At 37.9% G+C, this 25,666-nt stretch overlaps 2 protein-coding genes across 2 annotated transcripts; one reads left to right on the top strand and one right to left on the bottom strand.

Annotated features, from left to right (window-relative positions):
* Window positions 1-129: 129 nt before the first annotated feature.
* Window positions 130-4,388, bottom strand: LOC126589826 (protein ecdysoneless homolog). Its single transcript, XM_050255251.1, has 5 exons — window positions 3,063-4,388; window positions 2,520-2,858; window positions 1,793-1,926; window positions 928-1,067; window positions 130-631 (listed from the first exon to the last, which is right to left on the bottom strand). The coding sequence occupies exons 1-5, from the start codon at window positions 4,247-4,249 to the stop codon at window positions 452-454; spliced, it is 1,980 nt and encodes a 659-aa protein (XP_050111208.1). The 5' UTR covers window positions 4,250-4,388; the 3' UTR covers window positions 130-451.
* An 8,255-nt stretch (window positions 4,389-12,643) lies between these two features.
* LOC126589830 (replication protein A 70 kDa DNA-binding subunit A-like) lies at window positions 12,644-16,061 on the top strand. Its single transcript, XM_050255258.1, has 9 exons — window positions 12,644-12,837; window positions 13,383-13,538; window positions 13,702-13,885; window positions 14,091-14,190; window positions 14,265-14,389; window positions 14,474-14,555; window positions 15,315-15,447; window positions 15,624-15,781; window positions 15,899-16,061. The coding sequence occupies exons 2-9, from the start codon at window positions 13,395-13,397 to the stop codon at window positions 16,059-16,061; spliced, it is 1,089 nt and encodes a 362-aa protein (XP_050111215.1). The 5' UTR covers window positions 12,644-12,837; window positions 13,383-13,394.
* The last annotated feature ends 9,605 nt before the right edge of the window (window positions 16,062-25,666 follow it).

Genomic DNA, 25,666 nt, shown 5'->3' with positions numbered 1-25,666 from the left:
CCTGATTCACTAAAACAATATGTTCAAAAACTTTTAAGACAATGAACCCGTTCTATGTAAGTCTTCATTTTTAAGAGAACCCAAACGTTTTTTTTTTCTCTTGTGTATATACAAGACATACAACAACAATAGCAGCACCCGGCTCACCAGGGAAAAACATGTACTTTTTTCATTTTCTTTTATACAAAAGGTACATAGCTGATAACTCTATTCACGTCCAAAAAACCCAAAAAATAGATACAAATACGTGCTACATAATCACTACGAAACAACGAGAAAGTGAGAGCAAAAGGGGGGAGTTGTTACAAAGTTCCAACAGAGGGTTAAGAACTACACTCGGATAGGATGACAATCTCCCCGTGAACTCGATCAAGAGGCCCCCGCACTTCATAAGCTTTCCCCGTTACCGTCCTTCAAACACAAAATTGGGTTCTAAACCTAAATGTGATCTTCATTTGCCTTTGTTATCATCTTGTGGGAGTTGTACACCCATTAGCCCAAGCAAATTGGAAGCGGGACCAGGAAGGCCTTGTTGACTAGAAAATGAATCGAGAAGACTCTTTACGAGATTCACATCCACATCCACAGGAGTGAAATCGTCCTCCATATCTTCTGTGGCATGCGACGTTCCCTGCATACACAAATGCAATCCATTTATCACCCCCAAGAACAAAAAGGCTATTGATTAAAACCAAGTTCACTTTGGAAGAAAAAGTGCGTGATTTAGTGCAAGTCCGAGGAACTATGCAATGTATGCATGCAGTATCACTTCAGTAAGACCACGTGTTTACCAACAAAGAAGAGTCTTGCTGAAAATTTTCAGTGACACCTCTATGTGTGACAAACTTTAGAAAGCTAAATTTATTTATTCATACGCAACCAAATGAGATCAAACCAATAAGGAATTTAAAAAAAATTCAACTGTACCTCATTTTTCTTTGGGGCTTGTTCATCAGCATGAACAAAACTTTTCTTGAGGGTTGTAGATTTTAACTCGTCATTTAAAGCGTCAGAATAAGAATGCATGAAAGTATCCTCCCCATCCTCACTCTCATCTTCGGATTCATCTGTGAATAGCAAACCAAGCAGCTTAACAATATTATGATCATGCAACTCAAATCACATCATCAGTACATCACAAACAAGCATCAGATAACAACGTTAGATCGTCCTTCAGAATGGTAAATAGAGTGACATATCACTACTCTCCCATTTTCTGCACGAAATTTCAATTTCTACTCAAGTGATGAAAGCAGAATCTTAGTTGTTGCCTCACAATTTCCATGTGCATGAACAACGTAACTCGTTTTTTATTTGTTTGGGGTTTGAAGGGTTATGCCAAAGGTCCTTCAGTTTATTAGATGGTTGTGAGAGGACAAATAAAGGCATGAAAGGAATCAGACAGCAAGCTATGCCTCTTTCCTTTAGGTGGTATGTATGAGTATGAATAACCCCAACAAACTTGCTTTAGAAGGAAGAGCAATAGAATTCCATCTACAAGCTGAAATCGATTTTTCTCAAAGCCCTATAACAGTTTGTCCTGCATTCATGAAATGACTCCATGTCCTTTCAATAATTTTTTAGATGTTGATAATTTATTGCTAGTTGTTTAAATTTAATACAAAAGGCTTTCCATTGAACCTGTGTGCTTAGGGTCTGGTTTTCTTTTTGTTCCTTGTTTTTTTCCCTTTGGTGCACACACATGGTTTAACAAAGTTTTCAATTTTGTGGACATTAAAATAATTGAAAATTCAGTCTATCAAAGGAAATGATAAAAAGATACGCATCTCACCGAAGTCCATTTCCGATGAGGACCCTTCCTCAGTATCATCATCAATAGCAGCATCCTCATTGCCTTCAAACTTCATTATTGATTCTAGATCTTTATAGAAACGGTCCGCGTCAAAGTCCACTTCTGTTAGGTTCCTTCAAAAGATGATTACAGAATACAAAACGATCAACTCCGTGCTCGTATTTTAATCATTTAATAAACTCACCAACATCTAAAAACTGACTTAATACAGAGTCTAATGATTGGGAAACTTATCAATTTCATGAATAACTAGAACATGGAAATAATCAATTTGCATAATCAAGCTTGTAGCTTAGTATTAAAGTAACGACAGGTACTCACTCAAGATTACACAACCAGTACTGTAAGACTGAGCAAAGCTAGAGTTACATAGGCTCAAAATTCACACTAAGATTTAAGTACTTTGCCGGAAACTTTAATCACACGATCTAATCCTACAATTACTGAACGTACAAAGAATCCGGCATGCAGAATTCAGATGTTGCTCACTCACTTTAAACCTATGATATGCAAGTTTATTTCTTCGATAGGAGACTCTAAAGCCACTGCACTACATTATGACAAGTACGAGCATTAAAAAATCTAGGTGCCACCACACTAGAAATCTACGCTCACATGGATGTAAATGTGCTCTTATTTCAGTATTTGGTAAAAAAATTGGTACTAAACTCATGAACAATTGACACGTAAATAGAAGTACACTAACCTGCTCTCTGGAACCTCAGCTCCCTTGTAGCTTGACATCTTCTGGACAAATGCCTGCATGGTTTTTGCTATATCACCAGGATTGAACCCATCAACGTTAGAGCTGGATGATGGACCAGCATCGCCCTGCTCCTTTGATTTCTGCTTCTTTTTCTTTTTTGAGTCGTAATGTTCCATCTCCTTTTGTCTCTCCAAAAGTTCTGAGTTCAATTCCTCCTCTCCATTGTAAAGCCAAGAATCATCGTCAGAAGGTGGAACCTCTTGACCCCTAAAATCATCAGCTGAATATGGTAAAGCAAGAATTTCATCTATGCGTCTCACTGGCGCACTCATCATATCACTGCAAGATTAGTAACACCTTCGTTAATTGCCAACATCCATTTACGCAGCATCTAAAACGCAATCGATTTTGAATGGAATTTAAGTCTTTATGTCTTCTATCAACAGAAGCGTAATGCTTATACATTACTACATATTCCCTATTCATAAAAATGCTATCTTCTACCAGAATAACAATAAACTTCAATTGATAAAACCAAACTACCTTGCCCTCGAAAACAAAGCACTACTTCGATAATACTCCTCCGCATTCTGCATCAACCTCTGGTACTCTTTCGACCCGGGAATCAACCCTTCAAAGTATCCACTCCCCTCCAAGCTCTCCTTAAATGCCTCCCAACTACTCCCTTTCCCTTCCAACCCCTCCTTTCTCCTCTGCTGATACATCATCTCCATCCCGCACCCAATCTTCATCCCCAATTCGGCCTCCATATATGCTGCCCTATCCTCGCTCCTGTTCGGCATTGGATAACACTTGGGCGCCTCAAACGCCTGCTGCACCAGCTGCGCGTACATTGCCCTCGACATCTTCACCGATACACATACCAACTCCTCTTCCCTCCCTCTGCTCAAGAACCTCTCCATTTTCCCAGCGTACTTCATAGTATCGATATCACGGTCGTAGAAACCTTCAACGGCTAGAGCAATCAGGCACGGTTCCTGACTCAAGACTTGCGCCACCGCCACAGGAACCCTAACCTTAACCACATACAAATTCCTCCTCGCCTTTTCTGGATACTCCGATATCCTATTCTTCACCGCAATCTGGACCGGTTCAGCGGCAAGGGACTCCTGCCCGAAATTCGCAATGAAATTCAAGGAGTCCGTAAGGGTAGGGTTCGGGAGTCGAGCTTTAGGGACGATGTGGAGATTTCCATGGCGAATAAACACGCGATTGAGGCTGTTTTGGGGGTTGAGCCACCGAGGGAGGTGATAGGCGGCTTCGATGAGGAGGAACTCGCCGTCGGAATCCCAGACTCTGATTGAGAGGTCGGGGAAGGTGGAGGAAATGTGGAAGAGGAGGAAGACAGTGAACCACTCGTCTTCGAAGTTGTCGGCGACGCGGAGCTTGCCGTGGAGGTGGGGGAGGTGGCGGTCGACGGAGCAGAGGCATGAGGTATTGGGGAGCGTGGAGTGGGAGAGAGTGAAGGGCTCGTGCTGCCATATGTAGTCGGCAGTGAGGGGAGTGAGGGTTTGGAGGATTTGGAGGTGAAGGGACTGGAGTGAGGCGATGGTGGTGGTGGAGGTTAGGGCGGAGTCGGGAAAGATGGCGTAGAAGACGGTGTCGTCGGGGAGTCTGGAGGCTTTTTGGGAGAAGATGGCGGAAGGTGATGGGTTGGGGGATGGTGGTGGTGCTGCTGCCGCCATTGTTTTGCTGTCTCGGTGGGTCATTTGGTGGTGGTGATTACTTATGTAAAAGTTCTAATTTAAAAGAAGTTTCTCACCAGTTCTAAATTTATAACCCAGGAGTGCAGCCCATACCTCAGCGCACAGAAGCAGAATCATTTGGTGGTGCTGGGGGTGGAAAAAATTCCCAAAAATCCCGAACCAAACCGAAAAAATACCGATCTCAAATCAAATGTCCCACACCGATTTTTTCAAAATTTTCGGTATACTATCCCAAAAAAATACCGAAATTTTGATATGGGAATCGGGATTGTCTTCCCAATATTTCGGTTTTCCCATACCGAACCGAAACATATATATTAAATTATTTTATATATATATATATATATATATATACACACACAAATAATAATATATATAAATCATGTTAGCACAATAATGAAAAAATCATGTTACTTTATTTTTCATCCTTGCAACATAAAGATATGAAGATTATGATATATGTTATATGTCATTTTATTTCATTGATATGAGTCATCTTTAATGGAAGTAACACAAAGACCAGTGCCAAAGTTGTTGAAGAAAGTAGAGAACATAAACACCGGAAGTGTAATGAGTATTCCACAGAATTACAAAAAGGTATATAACTTATGTAATAGGTTTGCCTTCTAGTGTATTCTTAAATGGTAAAACAACTCTATTCTATAGGTTATAAACTTATAAATGCATCTCAGTCCTAAAAAAGAAGATATCATATAAAACTTATCCGCGGTTGCACTGGTGATTGTTTAAGAGTTTAATGTTGCCTACCGATATCGTTTGATCAATTCATGCATTATTCCTTCTACCTCCTCAACTTCATGCCAGGTAACTCATCGGGATTCGGGAGTATGAAGTTGAAACTAGTAATGGAAGAACAATCACGAAACGAAGGAAAACAAGAAACACAGTAATGTTTGAAGTATGTACTTGATTATTTCAATGAAAATATAACAACTATGGGTGTTGATGCACAAAACCGGAGGTCTTGGAACAACGTAAATCCGACCGTGAATCTGCATGAAATGTAAATGACACAAGATGTATCGTGGTTCACCCCAAGGTTTGGGCTACGTCTACACTGATTGTATCGTATTTCTCTGAGAAGTGAGGGAGAGAGTATGAGAGCTTTGCTCTAGATAGGAGAGGCCTTGGGTTTGTGAGGGTGAGGAGGCCCTTTTATAGAATAAGGGCTCATCCCCTAATTACATATTTGCCCCTTCCTTTATTACATAATTACATTTAAATCCTCCGAGTATTTATACGAGGTCTAAATACGGAGGCCCTAAATATGGTATAAACAGTAGTCCCCCAAGTCTTCAGTCAAAAGAGTCTTTTGGCTGGAGACTTGAAATTCAGTCCATGTGTGGGCCGAAGTAACTAGATGTTGTCTTGAACTAATGCTCGATATGAGGCGGTGCTCAAAGTGAAATGATGCTCAACTATAAGTAGCATATGTTGCGAGGCTGCTCGGCTTGTGGCTTATGTTGCTTTGGTTGGCTCGGCTTGTGGCGCTTGAAGGTGAGGGGGTCCCTTTTATAGACTAAGGGCTCGCTCCTCAATTCATAAATGATGGGTTATGAGTTATGCTCGTGGCGAGGCGGTTGCTCAGCTGGCGGCGTTGCTTTCTAATGAAGGTGAGGGAGTCCCTTTTATAGAATAAGGGCCAGCTCCTCAATACATAAGCGATGGGTTAAGTTTCCCAAGTATTTTTCATGAGTGCTCTCTAATGAAAGTGAGGGAGTCCCTTTTATAGAATAAGGGCTCGTTCTTCAATACATAAATGATGGACTAGAGTTGATGCTCGCGGCGAGGTGGTTGCTCAGTAGGCGGCGATGCTTTCTAATGGTGGTGAGGGAGTCCCTTTTATAGAATAAGGGCTCGCTCCTCAATACATAAGTGATGGGCTAGGAGTGATGCTCGCGGCGAGGCGGTTGCTCAGCTGGCAGCGTTGCTCTCTAATGAAGGTAAGGGAGTCCCTTTTATAGAATAAGGGCTCGTTCCTCAATACATAAGTAATGGGCTAAGTCCCCCAAGTATTTTTCATGAGGCTCAGTTGAGGCCCAATATATGGTACATAAAGTAGTCCCCCAAGTCTTCAGTCAATAGAGTTTGTTGGCTGGAGACTTCAAATTGAATCCATGTATGGGTCGAAGTGGCGGTTGTTCGGATGTGGTATTTGTATACCTTGCACTAAAGCTTTGTAGGTGAAGCTTTGCAAGTGAAGCTTTGAAGCTGGAGCTCTGTAAATGAAGCTTTTGAAGCTAGAGCTTTGTAAATGAAGCTTTTGAAGCTGATTGACATAAGTGATGCTCATGAATGTTTATGTTGATTGACATGAGTGATGCTCATGGATCTTGTCATGAGTGATGCTCATGAATGTTGACATGAGTGATGCTCATGAATGTTTACGTATGATTGATATGAGTGATGCTCATGAATGTTTATGTATGATTGATATAAGTAGTGCTCATGCTCATGAAGATGAGTTCCTTCTTCACCTGGTTGGTGGTATGAGTGGCAAGTTGCCAAATGATATTAGAGTACGGATTATACATTTCATCACCTGGTTGGTGGCATGAAGGAGAGTACGGGTTGTACATTTCATCACCTGGTTGGTGGCATGAATGGCTAGTTGCCAAATGGTATTAGAGTACGGGTTGTACATTGCATCACCTGGTTGGTGGCATGAATGGCTAGTTGCCAAATGATATTAGAGTACGGGTTGTACATTTTATCACCTGGTTGGTGGTAATAGCGGCAAGTTGTCGAATAATTTTGAAGTACTGGGCGTACTTTTGATCACCTGGTTGGTTGTAATAGCGGCGGGTGGCCGAATAATTTTGGAGTACTAGGCGTACTTTTGATCACCTGGTTGGTGGTAATAGCGGCGGGTTGCCGAATAATTTTGGAGTACTAGGCGTACTTTTGATCACCTGGTTGGTGGTAAAAGTGGCAGGTTGTCGAATAATTGTTGAGTACTGGGCGTACTTTTGATCGCCTGGTTGGTGCTATTTTGGGCTTATGGGCCTTCGCCCTCTATACAACATTCATGCCCATTTATTTTGAGCTTTGCCCTTTTTTTTCGTTTTTTTTTTGTTACCCTCTGATAGGATTTATACAGATGTCTCCGAAAGATACGAAAAATAAATTACATCATTCAAAAACAAGAAAAGTAAATCACATCATTCTGGTGGGATGTTTAATCCTTGCTTTTGCCTTCTGCCTTTTCTTTTGCTTTCTGCTTTCTCCCTTTGCTTTTGTTTCCTCTTTTCTGCTTCATGGCAAACAAGAATGATTAATATAATTAATAATAAGAAAAGAATCTTTTCTTTTACTTTTCTTGATCTCCCCGCTTATTCTATGTCCCTTTCTTTGGCAGACAAAAGGAGTCATAATAATAGAAAGCTTATCTCCGCTTTTGCTTTTGCAGACTTGCTTTACAAACATCTCCATAGCTTTTCCCACCAGGTGCGCATGTACTGGCCGGAGTAGAGCTGGCCGATCCGGCTTGGCTTCCAACTCAATCTCACTCGGCCCTTTCCAATCAAGAAGAAATTTAATTATCTCACCCCTGTTGTAACCAGCAGAAACATGGAGATGAGTTTGTGCCATAACGGCGAGATGGGTTTTCCCGAAGCAACTTCTGAAACCCAATAAGGTCGCCAGACTGAGTGCAGCCGTGGGTGGTAGTGGGCTTGGCAGATCTCAACTGTTGATCTGCACTTTTCTCGTTGAGAAGAGATGGACGATATGTGCGAGTACTAGACAGTACGGATCTCGACCGTCGATCGTGGTTGCAGGAATGAAACATCTCGGTCCGGTTCCAAATCAAGGAACGAACCACTGCGACAGTAACAAATCTGACGCCGGAACCTTCATCTCCAGAACGTCCCACAGAATCTCGTTCATGGTTGACGTCGCAGTGGGGTCGTCATGAATGAGCGAGTTTCTAAATATAAAGCGTGAATAGTCCCCCAAGTCAGATCTCCTCATTAGCAACCTCACCCTTCTGCTCAAATAGCTCGTCCAGCGTCATTCTCGGAACCAGAGCTCTAACCACATCAAAGACATAAGCTTGAATCTGCTCTTTGGGGTTTTGCAGCTCATAAAATGCATTATCAGCATTTTCTTTCACCACCCTGTATTGAATTGAGCACACTAATTTCACAAACACATTATCCTTAGTTTTGATCTCGATGCAGACGTCGAGGGAAGCGATCCTGGTGGAGAGGATGCCGGCGACCCATTGACCGGCCAATAGGTTCAGGAGGTGGAAACCGGGTTCGACGAGACTCTCGAAACGTTCCCACCTCTCCAAGATGCCTATGCTCGCTTGGTCCATACAAGTACAGAAGCAGCATCAACAGCATGAATAGCCCATCTGGAATGGATTGGACTGGGCCGTGTAGGTTTTTGGTGCGAAATTTGGGAATTGTGGAAATGAGAATGGGAGCTACAATCGTATCAGAATTCGAATTGACTACTCGAAATCTGAGGTTTTTAGGGGAAAAATCAAGAAATGGGTTTCAAGATTCGAATTGCTCCGTAACCCAATTGAATATTGAGAATATCTTTTGGAGGATGAACAGGGAGACCAACGGTGGCCGACCATCATCATCGAAATGATCAGCAACACGAAGTCGGGTACTGGGTCACGTCACAAACACCCTTCAGCGATGCCGCTGGAGTCAACTCGGTGCCGGGGGTCGAGTTAAGGAGAGAGAAGAGAGTGATGATGAAAAGGGGTTGAAAAGCTGCAGGATTTTGTGATTTTGTAGCTTCTGTGAATTTCGCAGATTCATGGCGGAGGTGAAAAATTAAGAGAGAACCGACATAACGTTTCGTGTCGATTCCCACAGACGGCGCCAAATGTTGATGCACAAAACCGGAGGTCTTGGAACAACGTAAATCCGACCTTGAATCTGCATGAAATGTAAATGACACAAGATGTATCGTGGTTCACCCCAAGGTTTGGGCTACGTCCACACTGATTCTATCGTATTTCTCTGAGAAGTAAGGGAGAGAGTATGAGAGCTTTGCTCTAGATAGGAGAGGCCTTGGGTTTGTGAGGGTGAGGAGGCCCTTTTATAGAATAAGGGCTCTTCCTCTAATTACATATTTGCCCCTTCCTTTATTACATAATTACATTTAAGTCCCCCGAGTATTTATACGAGGTCTAAATACGGAGGCCCTAAATATGGTATAAACAATGGGAATTGGGAATACAAAATCACCAAAAGCCCAAAAATATTTCAGGATTCCCGATTGTCCTGAAATATTGAAACTATTTTGGGATTCCCGAAATTTTGGTTTGAGATCGGTCTTGAAATTGGGAATACCGAGAATTTCGGTTTGGGAATCGGGACTAAGGTTTTGGTTCGGTATCCCATACCAAACCACCCCTAGCGTTGGTGGTGTAGGTTTCTATGGCTTGCAATTTAAAGTCAAATTTTGTCTTAGTCGAGTTTTAGTTAAGTCTTCTAGTTTGTTAGTTTTTATTTTGTTCTTTAGTTTTGTTTCACTTGAGGGCAAGTAAAAAGCTAAGTTTGATAGTATTTTGATGAGTCAATTTTATATTAAATATTTTACCCAATTCTTAATATGTTTTGATAATTATGTTGGTGAGACTTTGATACTTCGATTTATATTTCTAATGTAAGACTTGTGACTTCCTTCTGAGCAAAAAGTGATCAAATGGATAAATTTGGGAGTGATTCCAATTGATGATGGTTGTGAGTCTCTCAACTTGTTCGTATCAGAGTTTCAAATTTTTATGGCAAGTAGTTAATTGCGGTGGAGAAATAAAGGACTAGCATTTGAAGCTGTCAAAGTGACTTTTGGGCTTATTTGGGCTTTTTGGTGTCCATGATGATGTTTTATGGCAATGGGTCATTTTGCAAATATGTTACGGACAAATCAAGCTTTAAAAATAGACTTCTTGAGCCTGCTTTGGATGTGTTTTAAGCTATGAAAGTGGCATTTCTGTTAACCGGGCAGATTCTCCACACTAATGTAGGAGTGTATCTCCTAGTTTATCTTAAGTTATTTTGTTTCCTAGTTTTTAGAACACCTTTTTTAATAAGGTTTTATCTAGTATAAATAAGGCCTAGGCGGCCATTGTGATTCTCTATGCATTACTTTGCAGAATTCGACTTAGGGTTTTGATGATTGTTACTTTGATACAAGGTGTTTTCCTTCGTTTACTTCTTAATGATATTTTCTTGGTTTTTAATTATGAATATGCGTAACTAACTTTCTTTTGCTCAGTAAGGCCACAAGGTTTAAGCAAGAATATGTAGTTTCTTTTCAATTTACTTATGATATTATGAATGTATATTGTGAATTATTAATCATCGCGTTTAAAGTATCTATTGTCTTAAGGCTTACTACCACTAGGATGTTTAGAAAAGTAGTTTGATGCAATTTTGGTCAAAAGGTTCCTTGGAATTGACTATGGCTTCTTGTGGTTAATAATTGTAAGTTCACTTAGGGCGAATATCATGCCTTAAGGATTGCATGATTTTTCAAAGGGTTTTCATAAAGCTTAATGAGTCTTTTATGTTTAGATTTGATCTAAACGTCCAGACGGATTGCATGTTTGATATACTTTCTAGATTAGAGGCCCATGTAGAACACACTTTAGGAAGCCTAACCTTTAAAATATGCATGGTAATTCATAAGTAATTAGGATAACTACTTAGGACTATTAAGGTGACAGTGGAACCCTAGTGTCTTTTAAATTGATTTTCAAAACCGTTTTTTTTTTTTTAGTTTATTTTTCCTATTGCCGATTTCTTTTTTAAAATTCGTATATATTATTTCAAGTCATAAAATAAAATTAATCTTCTCTAAACTCTGTTTTATATTATTATTTAAGAATTAGTTTTAAATATAAATTGTTTTCAATAATCTTTGTGGAGAACGACTTTGCAAGGGCAAAGTTTTTAAAATTCGTTTTTATTATTTTAAGTCATAAAATTAATCTTCTCTAAACTCTTTTTTAAATATTTATTTAAGAATTAGCTTTACATATAAATTGTTTTCAATAATCCTTGTGGAGAAGGACCTTGCTAGAGCCGACTATACTATGATAACCTTGTTTCTCTTGCAAGTATTTTAGGTGTTTTTAACTCTTTTTGACTTCTAACGCACCGAGTACCTTCATGACACTTATGAATCAGGTTCTTTGTACTTTTATTGGTCTCTTTGTTGTAGCTTATTTCAATGATATTTTAATCTATAGCAAGACCAAAGAAGAACGTCTAGTACATTTGAGGAAAGTTTTGAGCGTGTTGAAGAAAATAACTTGTATATGAATATGAAAAATGCATTTTTTGTACAAATTATATATATACTAAAAGGGAAAAACGCCTAAATCACTATTCATAGTACAGTGAATTTCTGATTTTGCCCTCGCCCATTTTTCTTTTATTGCAACTTTGCCCCTTTTGCTTGCTGTCAAACGGAGAACATTTGCTTTGCTGTCAAACGGAGAACAAAATGGGACGCGTGGGTTTTCCCAGCTTCTTCCCTCTGTCTCTTCGACTCATTGTTCATCCTTTCCACCGCTTCAATCTTGCTCTCACAGTTTCATTCCCTTTTAAATTTTTTTCTCTCACGGATTCGTTGCTTCCTTTCCACCGCTTCAATCTTCCTTCAACTGGCTGCAGGCTCCTCTATCAAACCCTATAAATCGTTTTGCTGTTTTTGGGCACCCTCCTTTTTATCCCTGCTCCTTGCTTTCCCCAACCTAGAATCCTCCTCTTTTCCCCGAAAGAGAAATCTTAAATCCACAACCCAAAACTCAGTCATAGTTGCCCAACGAAGGTAGATTAATTGAAGAAAGATTGCTCCATCAGAGCGGGCAAGATGGCTGGATAAGTATAATCTATTTAACTTGGTAGAGGTAAATTGTAGTAAAGTAGGTTACCTCTTCATCTCTTCAAATAAATTTGATTATCTATCAATTTCCCTGAAATTATTTTTGGTTTCATGTGTGTGTGTGTGTGTTGTTTTTTTTTTTTTTACTTTACAGGGTGATCTGTACGATCACGCGAGCTTGGTGAAGGTGATCGACCAAGTCGACGGTAATCCTTGGTGAAGGCGTTCGAGCAAGTCGACGGTAATCCGCAATATTCCTTACCATTTTTTCGATTTTAGATTCTGGGTTCTGCTTGGGAATCAAATGTATCGTTTGTGTTGGTTTGTAAGAATTTTATGTTTTGAATCAATTAGTTTCTTTATTGAAGTTGTTCTTAATTCATCTTTTCGATATCGTATTATTTTGACCATATTATTTGCTTTAGTCTTGGTGCATCAATCTCACTGATTACAGTCAATTGCAGATGAAGCAGCTAGCTAGCTTTCACCAGAAAACAAAACACGATAGCATTCACCTTCTTCTCCATCTTTCCAAGCTAATTAGTTATACTATAGATTACAGAGTAAAAGTCCTTAATTTATCATTTCTGGTTTCATATAATAGATATACATACAACTCTTAACAAATGGATTATATCTGAACAGCAGGATTTGAAGTCCTCGGATGATCAAGTCCAACTGGATTGATTTGCGCTCAGATGTTAATTTGAGTATGTGCTTCTAAATGATGATAGATTAATTTTTGTCAATTAGTTGGTTTGATCCTGCCCTCAGTCTATATGTTTTGGACGTCAAGAAAGCATGATGTTTTACGTGAAAAAAATATCTCAAAAACTAGATTATTGTGAAACTACACACACCAAAACCAGATCATATATGTAATGAATAGAGAAAAATGTGAACAAAACAAATTGAGTATGTTATGAATAGTATTTTATATTCAATAAGGCACAGGTCCGATAGGACAGTGACTATTTGCTTTTAGTAGTCCTTGAAATTATAGCTTTCTGATTTGTTCCGCTATTTCATTTATTGTGCAAGTATTATCATTTTAGAACTTAGCTGTTTCATTCTTTTTGCTTATTTCATGCTCAATTTCGTCCTCAATTTCCCTGTTTCATTCTTTCTGCTTATTATTATTTTAGATGTCTGCATTGATAAATAATGTATACCACTCTTATTTTAAAGGGGATCAAGATTATAAAACAAGCGCCCCGAGCGACTGACATCTAATGTCATGTAAATTGACTTGCAGTTTTGTAGCGGAATGATGATAGATCCTACCCGAAGTTTATCACCTTTTCAGTTTAATAAGAAGATCAGAGTCCGTGTATGCAGAATTTGGAGACCTAAGGTTATAGGAAAGGATAATGCGTTTGGTGGTCTTCAATGTATATTGGTTGACGAAATGGTAAGTATTTTGTTTTTTCAGGTTTTCAATTTTAAATTGTGGTTATGATTTCAAACTTTTGCTCTGATGTATATCATTTTATCAGATTATATTTTTTGAATTTAAATGATGTACTGTGCATGTTTATCTGCCTAATTTGGTAAATTTATTTGTAATCATGTAGAAAGATGCAATTCAAGCCTCTGCAAAAGAAATTGATTATGAGAATGTTGCTCCAAAAATTAAAGCTAATCATGTTTATGAGATCACTCGCTTTTCTACCAGTCGTTGTAAACTGTCCTACAAAATTGTCCCCCATGAGGCGCAAGTGTGCTTCAATACAAGAACAAATTTTGAAGAGTTGCCAGGTGTTCATCCAAACATTCCCTCACATCGATTTTACTTACTTGATTATTCCCAATTGTCTTCTCGCATCGATCAATATGATATTCTCACAGGTAATCATATATATATATATATATAATAAAAAAAATTAACATCAATTTAGTATCATTTTGTCAATATTTTTCAAGCATTTTGAGATTTGACTACACTTTTTGGATAAATTTTGAGACGTTCTGGGACGCATCACTGCAGTAAAGCCTTTGGAGGACAGAATGATCAATAATGAGAGAATGGAGAAAATATGTGAAGTTAAGTTGCAAAATATCAGGTAAATAATTTGTCGAGACATCTGAATTTCTCAAAATTGTTGCACTAATTTTTTCGTAATATTCATTCACTTAGGAAAGAAGATGTTAACCTGACGTTGTGGGGTGACACTGCAAAGACTTTTGATTTCAAAGCTCTGGAACACTTGACACCACCAGTTTTGGGTGTTTTTACAAGCCTTAAAGTTAGACAATTCAGAGGTATGAAATTTTTTAGTTCTATGTTCAATTGTTCATTTTTATTATATAAAATAATGATTTAATTCCTCATCTATAAACAACCAGAAAATATTGTGCTGAACAGCAGTATTTCCACAATGATTTTCATCAATCCAGACATTCCTGAGGCAGCACCTTACAAAGCAATGTCAGTTCCTATATTTCAAATTGTTGAAAATATTTTTTTCATGTTGAAATTGAGTATGAGAGAAAAAATATGGATATACCTGTTTACCAATGGTATGCATATAAATATGAAACTGTTATTTCAATTAAACACATCTGGGAATACAATGTTTTTATATTTCTTTTAGTTTACATGTTTCTATAATTAAAAAGGCTATGATCTAGCTTTTTTGAGTGTAAGTTTGATTAAATAATTTGCTACAACTACCTAAAATTGTACATTACAAACTAGCATACCTGTTTTTGTAATATTGTAAATTTATGCAAGCTATATGCAAACTTGGAAAGGTTTATCAAGTTGATTAGAATTGTTTAAAAAATGATGTATACAACTCATTGTTGTTGTTGCTGTACAGTAGATGAGGTGGAATTTGTCTCCCTTTAAGGTCAAAATATTTTGTTTTATTAAAATTCATGATCTTTTTTTTCCCCTTATCCGTAAAAAAAATCTCTCATAAGAACGTGTTCATTTTAGTCTGCCATAACAACATTTGCATATACATTTGGACAAACTTTTGAGAGACCACACTTTAGAAACACAAGCCATGTTTGTATATGCATTACATGGTGATGCAATAAATCTATAGAAGTATGAAAATTATTCTTGCAAATTTCTGATGGTATAATATGTGAAATTTTCTTTTTCAATTGATAAATGCTTAGTATCCCTTCATGGTTTAGATTCTTATTCGATTTTATTTGAATACAAAAATATATGCAGCTTTGTTGGTCCGGCTCATTCTGTAAAAATGTTGTCAACATCAGCAAGGCAATTAATGGGATCAGAACAATTAGAAAACGCTGAAAAAATGTCTGTTCAGGATTTGAATATTTTGGATCCAGATTTGTATAAGGTAAACAAACTTTTCTCAATGTTTTAGAAATCAGATATGTGCACCTGCTGTGATACTAATACGCATCGTTTATTGTTAAATAAATTATATTCCTCATATGATATATGACACATTAGTTAAGTATATATCATTCTTAGAGATCCATATATTAATTACTGTCTGTACATATATTTCAGAACACTTCAGTCTTATGTAGAGCAGCTGTTACACGTTTTGACACGCATGCTGGCTGGTGGTACAAAGCATGTCCATGCTGCTACAAACAACTTAAAAAGGATGAAAATAATGACATGCTAATTTGTGTAAAGCACAATGTTCAAATTCCCCTTCCCTGGTAAGCCAAATGTTTATAACTAATTTCATAATATTTAAGTACCCTCATTTGGTAAACCAAATGTTTACAACTAATTTCATAATCTTTGTATTGAAATATTGTTCTTCATATACTTAGGTTCAAAGTAAGTTTAATCCTCGAAGACGCCAGCGATGAGACCAATGCTATCATCATTGGTAAACCGGCTGAACGTTTATTTGGAACTTCATGTTATGATTTAGTTGTCGAAAAAGGGTTTACTGATCAACAAGAGCTACCATATGCAATTCTCCAATGTTAAGGGCAGATCAAAATTTTTCATTTGATCGAAGCGATTTTCGACGACAAAATACAAGCTGTTCAATCAAGTTCCAAAGCTTCTTATGAATCATTGGCTAAATTTGAGGAGGAAGATACGACAGCTCAGAATTTTTCATCTGCCCCACCACTTTTTGATAAAGAGTTAAAACCTATCTCTTCCACCATTTTACCCACTATTGTCACATCATCTACAAAAGGTTCAATTCGGAAGAGTCTCTTCAGCTCTAAGAATAGAAAAAAACAAAAAAGGTAAGAGTTTTCACAGTAACTATTTCATTTGTATCTATATTTTCAAATAACCTGATATTTACTAATGTATTAATCCCTCTTCTGTTTATATGGATTTAAGGGAAACTGAAATTACCGAAGAAATAGATGAACAAAACGCTTCAAACATTGAAGATTTTCCCATTAAATCTCTCAGGAACAAAGTGTCTCCAAGCAAATCTGAAATAGTGTTTTCTGCTTCCAAAACACGGTACATTACATCTATTTGTTATGAATGCTTTAACTATTAGTTAGGTCCCAGAAGTATAGTTTTACTTTGTGGTTAGGACTATTGGGATGAAATTTTGTTATTAGGTTCCCAACTTAGCATAAGAAAAAGCTCAAATGCTTAAGTTTATATTTGTTTAGAGTTGAACCTGGATAGGCTTGCCGTACGAGTTTACACTTATGTGTGGAATTGGTGCAACTTTTGGGGTTTGTGCGATGTTATTTTGATCAGTTGTTGGCTAAAATTTGGTTAGTTTGATTTGGGTTTGGTCAAATTGTTTCAATGGTGGGTGGGATTGGTGTCCAGGGATATTATGGTTTTGTGAGGTTTTGATAGGGTTGTCATAAATGGAGGATGTTAATGAAGTTAATGAACATGCTTATCTTTGTAGGCTTGACTTCTGAACATAAAACCTACTCTTTTCAATTGTTGGGAAAGGTTTCTGAATTTTTATTTCTATTTATGTGTGTTGAATTTTGGGTTAATTCACACAAAGGTCACAACAAATTTTAACAATTAACAAATACTGAAACATTTGGCTCTTCCCAGAAAAGGAAAATAAGAATTTATTCTTCTTTATTTTTGTTTATTCTGATATAGCTTCTTAAAGATTTGGTTCTTATTGGGATGAAATTTTGTTATTAGGTTCCCAACTTAGTGAAAACATAAGAAAAAGTCCAAATGCTTAAGTTTATATTTGTTTAGAGTTGAACCTGAATAGGCAGAATTTGTTAATTTTCCTTTTTGTCCATTTATTCCAAAAGTAACTACTGAACTTGGAATTCACACAAAGGTCACAACAAATATTAACAATTAACTACTGAAACATTTGGCTCTTCCCATAAAAGGAAAATAAGAATTTATTCTTCTGTATTTTTGTTTATTTTGATAAAGCTTCTAAAAGATTTGGTTCGTATAGTTCTTTTTCTACAAAGATAATAATTCTGATCCATTCAAACTTAAAAGAGCAAAGTAGCGAGCACATTAGTTTGACTATCGCCCTTAACCAATATCAAACTATCAGTCATTGTTAAGTTTAATTTATGAAAGGGGTTTGCTTACAATTCTCACACTGGATTACATTTTTGTAGGTTAATTTTTCTTTTTATCATATTTCTTATGCAAAGAATTTAATTTCAATATACAGCAAGAAAAAGTGCAAAGATGAGTGAAGTTCTCTGTAACAATACAGAACAAATGGAAGATTTTTTTTATGAGCCCAGCTGCCCAAGAACAGAGAAGCAACATGAAAAATAGAACCATGTGGGCAATTTTTGAAATTGTATATATTTGGGACTTGAAGCTCCATCCTTTTAGTCGTTTAGATCTGTGTTTTTTTGTTGTACATAGAACTTTTAACATAGAGTTAGTAAAATACAAGTGCAAAATGAACGACTAATCAATGATGAGAAAGACCAAGGCCATCTGAGGTTGTACTTCTGAGTTTAGTTTCTGTTGTAAATTTAAAAGAGATTACTCCTCTCTCCAGCTTAAACACGCATGTATATATTGAACACAAACGATCTGTGAATCTTAGTTTTGAGTTTAGTTAATTTCTCTCACTTAGTCAACGGCTTTCTATGTTAAGCCAACTGACATTTTAAATGTTAATTTCTCTCGAAAGTTTTAGATTTTGTTCGTCTACGATTAATTCTTGATAATTTTAACTGCAGCATGTCATTGAAAGTGTTCATTGTTTTTAATTTGCAGTGAAATCGAATGTGATAGCGAAATTGATTAAACAGAAAATAGGCACAAATTAAAGTGTAAGCAGCTCTTCAATGCTTTGTTCTTGTCTCAATGGTTGTGTCAACTGCCTGTTTTTCTTACAGTTGGTTGTATCTAATCGACAGGTTAGACATCGGTGGCGTGTTGATCAAGTTACAGGTCTTGGGTGAAAAATATGCTTGAAAAAATTGCCAAACTATGCTGATGCGGGCAGTCGATTTTCATGGAGGTGAAGGGAGTCACCCTAACACAGTTTGATCAAGATCGACTCTTCGAGATTGAGGCCACTGTACACAGATGACCAATTAAATGTCAACTTTGCAAGCTCTAGTTTCTGAATTATCTGTCTGAAGTTTGTTTGATTTCAATGTCAACCGAGAGACACATTTTCTCCCATTGTGAAATGCGACTTCAAAATTTTGATCGTTGAATGTGAATGATAATGATGCATCCAAGCTTTAGAGCAGTGCTATGATCAATCTACACGTGCAAGAGCGATTTCCGACAATTGGTCCATGTTGAGTCCACATTGTGTCAATGGTCAGAAATCATCTACACGCACTATGAACTGACCTTAGCAAAATGCCTTAGCGATACAGTAACTGTGCTTAACGGAACTTGGTTAAACCACAATTTACTGGCTTGATTACCAAGGTTATTGGTGAAAAAGATGTTACTTGACAAAAAATAACATGCTCTACCGATGAGATGGATGAACAATTTTCATGGTTGCCAAGGCAGTCACCTGGTTAACACAATTTTCGTACCGTGTAGAGAACGACGAGCTGTACAGTTTTTTTAGTAGTTTGCGAATGTGACTTGAAAGGGATGATACATGTTAATGTAGTCTCTTTGAAAACGATTGGGATGTTTGAATTGATATTAACAACCCTATATTGGTACCAATTAAGTTTAAACTGTTTCTGTCGCCATCGAGAATGACAAGTTCGATACGAATTTATTCCTCCCACCCTTTAGGGTAAATATGACACGCCCCGACCCTGATATTCCCCGAATACCAAGATAGACACGTGCTGGCCGACACCCGAGGGCGACGAAAGCCATTAATTGATACAAAAGCTAATAATAAGAAATAAATAAGGGTTATGAATTTAAAATACAATGAATTAATAATTTAGGAACATGTTTATAACATACAACTAACTAGAGTTCTAAAAGAATTAATGTAAAATTTAATAAATAAAAGGATGTAGGTCCTACACCGAGTGGACTCGAATATACCAATGCAAAAACATTGACGTTGGGATCGTATGCCTCAATTCTAAATCCTGAAAGGGGGCACAAAACAAGGGTGAGTGGACCAAGTTTATATACATAAACATAATATGAAAACAGTTATGAACATACTAACCCCCAGAGTTTATAATGAAAACTACTAGCATAATAAGTGATAGGTTTTCTGAAACTCTCATGCCATAAAATATCTCAACAGGTATAACGCGGAAAATATCATATAAATCATCGCGTTTATTGTGTCGTAAGCGCGGTGTACCGCTAGTAAGATCAATGGAAAAAAATATATCTCCCGACCCTATGCCAGCACTGTGGTCTCTGCGCCCGTAGCTAGAGATTTCTAACTCCTGGCCCAATGCCTGCTCCGTGTCCCTCAGCCTGTAGGTAGGGATTATTTCTCCCAACCTAACTGCCAACACCAGATCCTCGCCCCAGGCGGCATAGTGTCCACTTGGTACGCACAAATAGTTACGCCTCTCATAAATAACCACTTCATAGTATAAAGTCATCCATCGTCTATACTATAAATAGGGGTTTCTAAAACATGTTCTAGTATCCTATCGTCATCCATCAGATAGTTTACCAGTTCATGGTTTTTATAGAAAATACGATATATTAAAATATAGCTCAAAATAGGCCAACAATTAATTCCTCATCAAAAACACGAGACGAAAATCAACATTTCAATAAACATGCTCAACATAAAATCAGTTCATAAACTCGTAAGGCATGCTATTCATCTATGCAATTGAACTATAAAATCATGTAATTTTAGAAGGGGTCTACTCACAGATACTTCGTAGCAGCATAGTTGTGGGGAAAAGGATTAAGGAAATCCCCACTAGCAACTTCACCTAAGCACAAAAATATAATAAATAAATAAATAAAAGGGTTTTCTAAAGGATTTGGGCTTGAATGGGTTAAGGTCTAATGGGTTTTAGGACCCTAAGGTTTTTGGGTTAAAAGGGGATTAGGGTGAAAAAGGGTGGTTTGGGCTAAAACCCAAACCCACACTCACACACATGCATGTACCACAAACAACACACATACATACACATGTGCACAGTATACACACATGCACTGTACACACACACACGGCTTGCGCACACACACGGTGCCTGCACACACACACGGCCCACATACATACACAGCCTACACACACACACACACACACACACACACACACACACACATACACACACACAAAAACACACACTGTACATACATGCATATAACACACACACACACTTACACAGGCCAACCTCAAGCCTAAACTCACAAACAAATAGGTATCTAGTTACCTGGAATAGTGTTCGAACGAGTTTGAGTGCCAACACCTTCAAACTCGCCAAAAAAAAAACCGGGTTCACCATCGAAAACTAAGACCAAGAGAATGAGTACATGCAGATAGTTAAACCCACGAATTTAAGTATAGGTTAGCCCAACAATACTTTAAAAGTCTAAATCGAGCTAAACCCCAAGAAGACAGCCACCACCTAGCTTCGAACTCAACGACATTCACAGGAATTCGTCGCCGGAATGACATGCATGCACAAATTCTAAACAGAGAGATTAACCCCATAGATTTCCGACATAATCCTTATCACAGATAGATTAAAACTAACACAACCAGGAGGGAAAATAATTCATACATGAGATAGAGTTTGAGAGAGCTCTCTGTGTTAATGGTAGATCACCCGATGGTGCATCGATGATATGTACAATGTCATAGGTGGATTCCCCATGTCTCAAGGGTTTGAGGTTCAGATTTTTTAGGGTTGACTTGGTCAACATCAAGAGAAATGGTAGGGGTTCCTTCTCGGAGCCTAGAGAGAGAAATGTTGCAGATTATTGTTGAGGAGAGAGAGAGAGAGAGAGAGCTGAAAGTTGCAGAGATCTTGAGGGAGAGAAGAAGCTCGAGATATGAGAGAGAGTGAACAAGAAGAATAGGGTGTCACATGAGGGAAATAATCAATGGGGTTTACATGGATTGTGAGGGAGAATGGGTTCTTGGGAAGGGGAGAAAGGTCACGGGTAAGGAAAGAAAGGAAAGTGGCCTGGGTAAAATATCCACACAAGGGTATTTTCGTAACTTAGTAAATAATTTTTGAAGTGGGTTGTTAAAATCTACCCCCCTTAAGAAAAAATTTCGTCCTCGAAATTTAAAATCACTTACTAAACTGAAATACTCAAAAAAATAGGAAGAAGAATATATGTATACGTATAAAGAGAAATCAAGTCAGACTAGGTGCATCAAAGAGAATATGCCACACCGTCATGAGCAGGTTGCAAAGTCCTCTATCATGCCCCCAAGCTCTTACTTTCTTCCCCATCAGTGTAAAAGTAGAAACATACTTATAAAGATATAAAGTCGAAAACATATATTGACATAGGGTCAAAAGCACGTACGTAAAACACGATAGTATCAAAATAAATAGGCAAAAACATATAGGTCGAAAATTCGTGCTAAACTTAAAATTGAAAATGGAAATACTTCCCCCAAAACATTTGTAACGTCAAAATAAATAGCTAGTAACGGAAGTTAAATTATTTATACTGAAAATCCAAAATTGGAAATGAAAGTGGATCTTGCCTAAGAATTAGAAACATCACGTACTCCGAGAATAGATGTGTCTTTGGGTCGAGCCCCAACAATAATAAATCTGTAACCACTGCTGAAGACAGGTATTGCTGCCCACTAGCTTAATGAACCCAACAAATAAGCTATCGATATTACAGTCTGCAGCCCGCAATATCAACCACACATTTGTTGTCTCGATAAGCAAGTAGTAATTTCCTGAGGATGCACAATTCCACACGTCGTAAATTCAATCCTCCAAATATCAGTCCACAATACTCCTCTGTCAACCAATGTTGCCCGTAGGAAACTCTCGTACCATGTCATAAAAAGTGCCATACACCAAACCGAACAAAACAGAAATTGTCGTCATAAAACTCTATCTAGTACCAAACATTATATTCTCCTCAGTTCTTCCAAATGTGACCAACTACTCCAAGGTTTTGCCAATGAAGAACCCACTTGACAACGGTACTTTGGGATTCAAGAGAAGTGGCTACCATGATAGTAGCATACTTAAGAGCTCGAACCACCTTTCCAGTTTTGCTTAGTTGTAGATTTCTAATCAAACAAGGTTAATGTTGGTAGAAAGAATGACTCGAAAGTGATCAACTTGAAAACCCTATGAGAGTACACACCTTTCGCGAGAAGTATAAAGGTCGTCCTATTCTTGTCTCGATCGAGCTGTCGTACCTTTCCTAAGTGCACCAAACCAATTTGCTAGGAGTGCTTCGATGTCCGCGTATTCACGAACAAAGGATCCTGAGTGAAGTTGTGAGAAGAGGTGTTAAGACGAACACACATCGTTGGAAAATGACTATTAGAGTACAATGCGATGGCTATGAATTGTAGCAAGAAAGTGATTGGTGATTAAACATCCTTGCGTGAAGATAGTGATTCGTGATGCAATCCATTGACCACCAGTATTTCTACCTTCACCAAACTTTTACTAAGAGACGACTCAAACCTCAAGCCAAAAGAAAATATTCTCGATAAGACTGGTAAAATTGTGAAAAGGTTATGCTCCAAATATTCTCACTAGCATCGTTATGAAACTAGGTGTACGCATTCGTCGAATCGATCGATCATTATTCCCTTACTAATTGAGTGAGAAACTATGTCGAGAAGGTGAAGATGTAGAAATAAAAGTCAATGTTTATGATTATTTGGTTAACCACCACAGTAAGGCTAATTGGTTTCTTAGCCAAAAAGGAAAATAGGTCTAAGCTCAAGAATAGTTAAGAACTGTCAATAAGATTTGAATAGGCCAAAGACAATTCGAAAATTCACAATACTTTGTGAGAGCTGTTTCAAAGTTCAAAAATTAAATATAAAACCTTTGAATCAACAGAGTGATGAAGAAGAAAGATACAAGGCAGCTTATGTATGCATGCAGTGATACGATTGGCTACCTTAAAGTGATACCCTTGAGCAACCCAAAGCTCAATGAGTCCAGAGAAGTTCAGAGTAAAGCTCGATCTTCGTACAATGATGAATGTGGTAGAGTCTTAAACCATCACACTGAAAATCACAAGGTTGAACATTTAGTGGACAAAAACACTGGTCAGTTGGGCTACAAGTAAGAGGCTAAGTTCATCTATACCAGCAAGTACGAGAACTACAAGCTAGGGTTTACCACTGAGTACCAGACCCATGTGAAATTCAAAGAGAGATTCTTTATCCAAACAAGGCTGGATCTTCATCATCTAATTCCAATTACAACAACGACAGGAATCGCAACTCCTTTCGAAAAATTGGTGAGAATAGCGTATGCTATCGAAGAGTTTCCCAAGAAAAGCAATTAATGTAAACGAAGCCAACGCTCGTAGAATTTGATGTCAAGCTGATTGTTAAAGGTCAGTGAACTTAACTTCGTCATTGGAATAAGCAAGTTGGTTATTGATAGAACAATCACCAAGAATTGTTCTAAAGATCCACACAAATTTCCTCAGTAGGAACGAGTCCGAGAACATTGATTTGCTCCCACCAACTACTACCTACTAACTGTCGTCACCACTAGCACTTACTCACTTATTTCGTACGCACTTTGAATGTTTCAAGCAATTTTCCAAGAGATATGACTCTGCCTGCCATTCCCAGGGAATGCATGTCGCAGAGTGATATCCTCGTTTCAGAACTCCAGTTGGTCTTAGCCAATTCGTATTTCCAAGATTTTTTTTTCCGTTTCCCAAGATTTTGATATAGAGCCGACTCCGCCCGCAATTCTTAGGAAATGCACGCCGCAGAGTATCGTCCTATGTTGAAAGTCATCCAACAATTCAAACACGTCACCGATGAGGCACAATCCCAACACAATTTCTTGAATTTCAACAAGAAGGTGACAATTCAAATAGAGAAAGGTTTGCACAACTGCGCCGAATGGCATCAAATCTAGAAGTCTTGACATCCAAATGATGTCAAAACCGACACTTTACGAGAATAGAAGAGAATCCTAAGTATGCTCTGAACAAACCACGCTCTGATACCAATCTGACACGCCCCGACCCTGATATTCCCCGAATACCAAGATAGACACATGTTGGCCGACATCCGAGGGTGACGAAAGCCATTAATTGATACAAAAGCTAAGAATAAGAAATAAATAAGCGTTATGAATTTAAAATACAATGAATTAATAATTTAGGAACGTGTTCATAGCATACAACTAACTAGAGTTCTAAAAGAATTAATGTAAAATTTAATAAATAAAAGGATGTAGGTCCTACACCGAGAGGACTCGAATATACCAATGCGAAAACGTTGACGTCAGGATCGTATGCCTCAATTCTAAATCCTGAAAAGGGGCGCAAAACAAAGGTGAGTGGACCAAGTTTATATACATAAACATAATACGAAAACAGTTATGAACATACTAACCCCCAGAGTTTATAATGAAAACTACTAGCATAATAAGTGATAGGTTTTCTGAAACTCTAGCATGCCATAAAATATCTCAACAGGTGTAATGCGGAAAAATATCATATAAATCATTGCGTTTATCGTCTCGTAGATCGTCTTGTAAGCGTGGTGTACCACTAGTAAGATCACCGAAAAAAAATATATCTCCCGGCCCTATGCCAGCACCGTGGTCTCTGAGCCCGTAGCCAAAGATTACCAACTCTTGGCCCAATGCCTGCTCCATGTCCCTCAGCCCGTAGCTAGGGATTATTTCTCCCGGCCTAACTGCCAACACCAGATCCTCGCCCCAGGCGGCATAGTGTCCACTAGGTATGGACAAATAGTTACGCCTCTCATAAATAACCACTTCATAGTATAAAGTCATCCATCGTCTATACTATAAAGAAGGGTTTCTAAAACATGTTCTCGTCATCCATCACATAGTCTACCAGTTCATGGTTTTTATAGAAAATACGATATATTAAAATATAGCTCAAAATAGGCCAACAATTAATTCCTCACCAAAAACACGAGACGAAAATCAACATTTCAATAAACATGCTCAACATAAAATCAGTTCATAAACTCGTAAGGCATGATATTCATTTACGCAATTGAACTATAAAATCAT

This window comes from Malus sylvestris, chromosome 11 (assembly GCF_916048215.2).
Source record: "Malus sylvestris chromosome 11, drMalSylv7.2, whole genome shotgun sequence".
Lineage (NCBI taxonomy): Eukaryota > Viridiplantae > Streptophyta > Magnoliopsida > Rosales > Rosaceae > Malus > Malus sylvestris.
This window is presented reverse-complemented; position numbering and strand designations above follow the sequence as displayed.

What these genes read in the sequence shown, in the direction of transcription:
- LOC126589826 (XM_050255251.1), bottom strand. Translation starts at nt 4,249, where the DNA reads ATGACCCACCGAGACAGCAAAACAATGGCGGCAGCAGCACCACCACCA. An exon ending in GCTGAGGTTCCAGAGAGCAG is followed by an intron (nt 1,927 to 2,519) that starts GTTAGTGTACTT and finishes CATCTTTTGAAG; the next exon opens with GAACCTAACAGAAGTGGACT. An exon ending in CTCATCGGAAATGGACTTCG is followed by an intron (nt 1,068 to 1,792) that starts GTGAGATGCGTA and finishes TGCTATTCACAG; the next exon opens with ATGAATCCGAAGATGAGAGT.
- LOC126589830 (XM_050255258.1), top strand. Translation starts at nt 13,395, where the DNA reads ATGATGATAGATCCTACCCGAAGTTTATCACCTTTTCAGTTTAATAAG. An exon ending in GTATATTGGTTGACGAAATG is followed by an intron (nt 13,539 to 13,701) that starts GTAAGTATTTTG and finishes GTAATCATGTAG; the next exon opens with AAAGATGCAATTCAAGCCTC. An exon ending in TAAAGTTAGACAATTCAGAG is followed by an intron (nt 14,390 to 14,473) that starts GTATGAAATTTT and finishes ATAAACAACCAG; the next exon opens with AAAATATTGTGCTGAACAGC.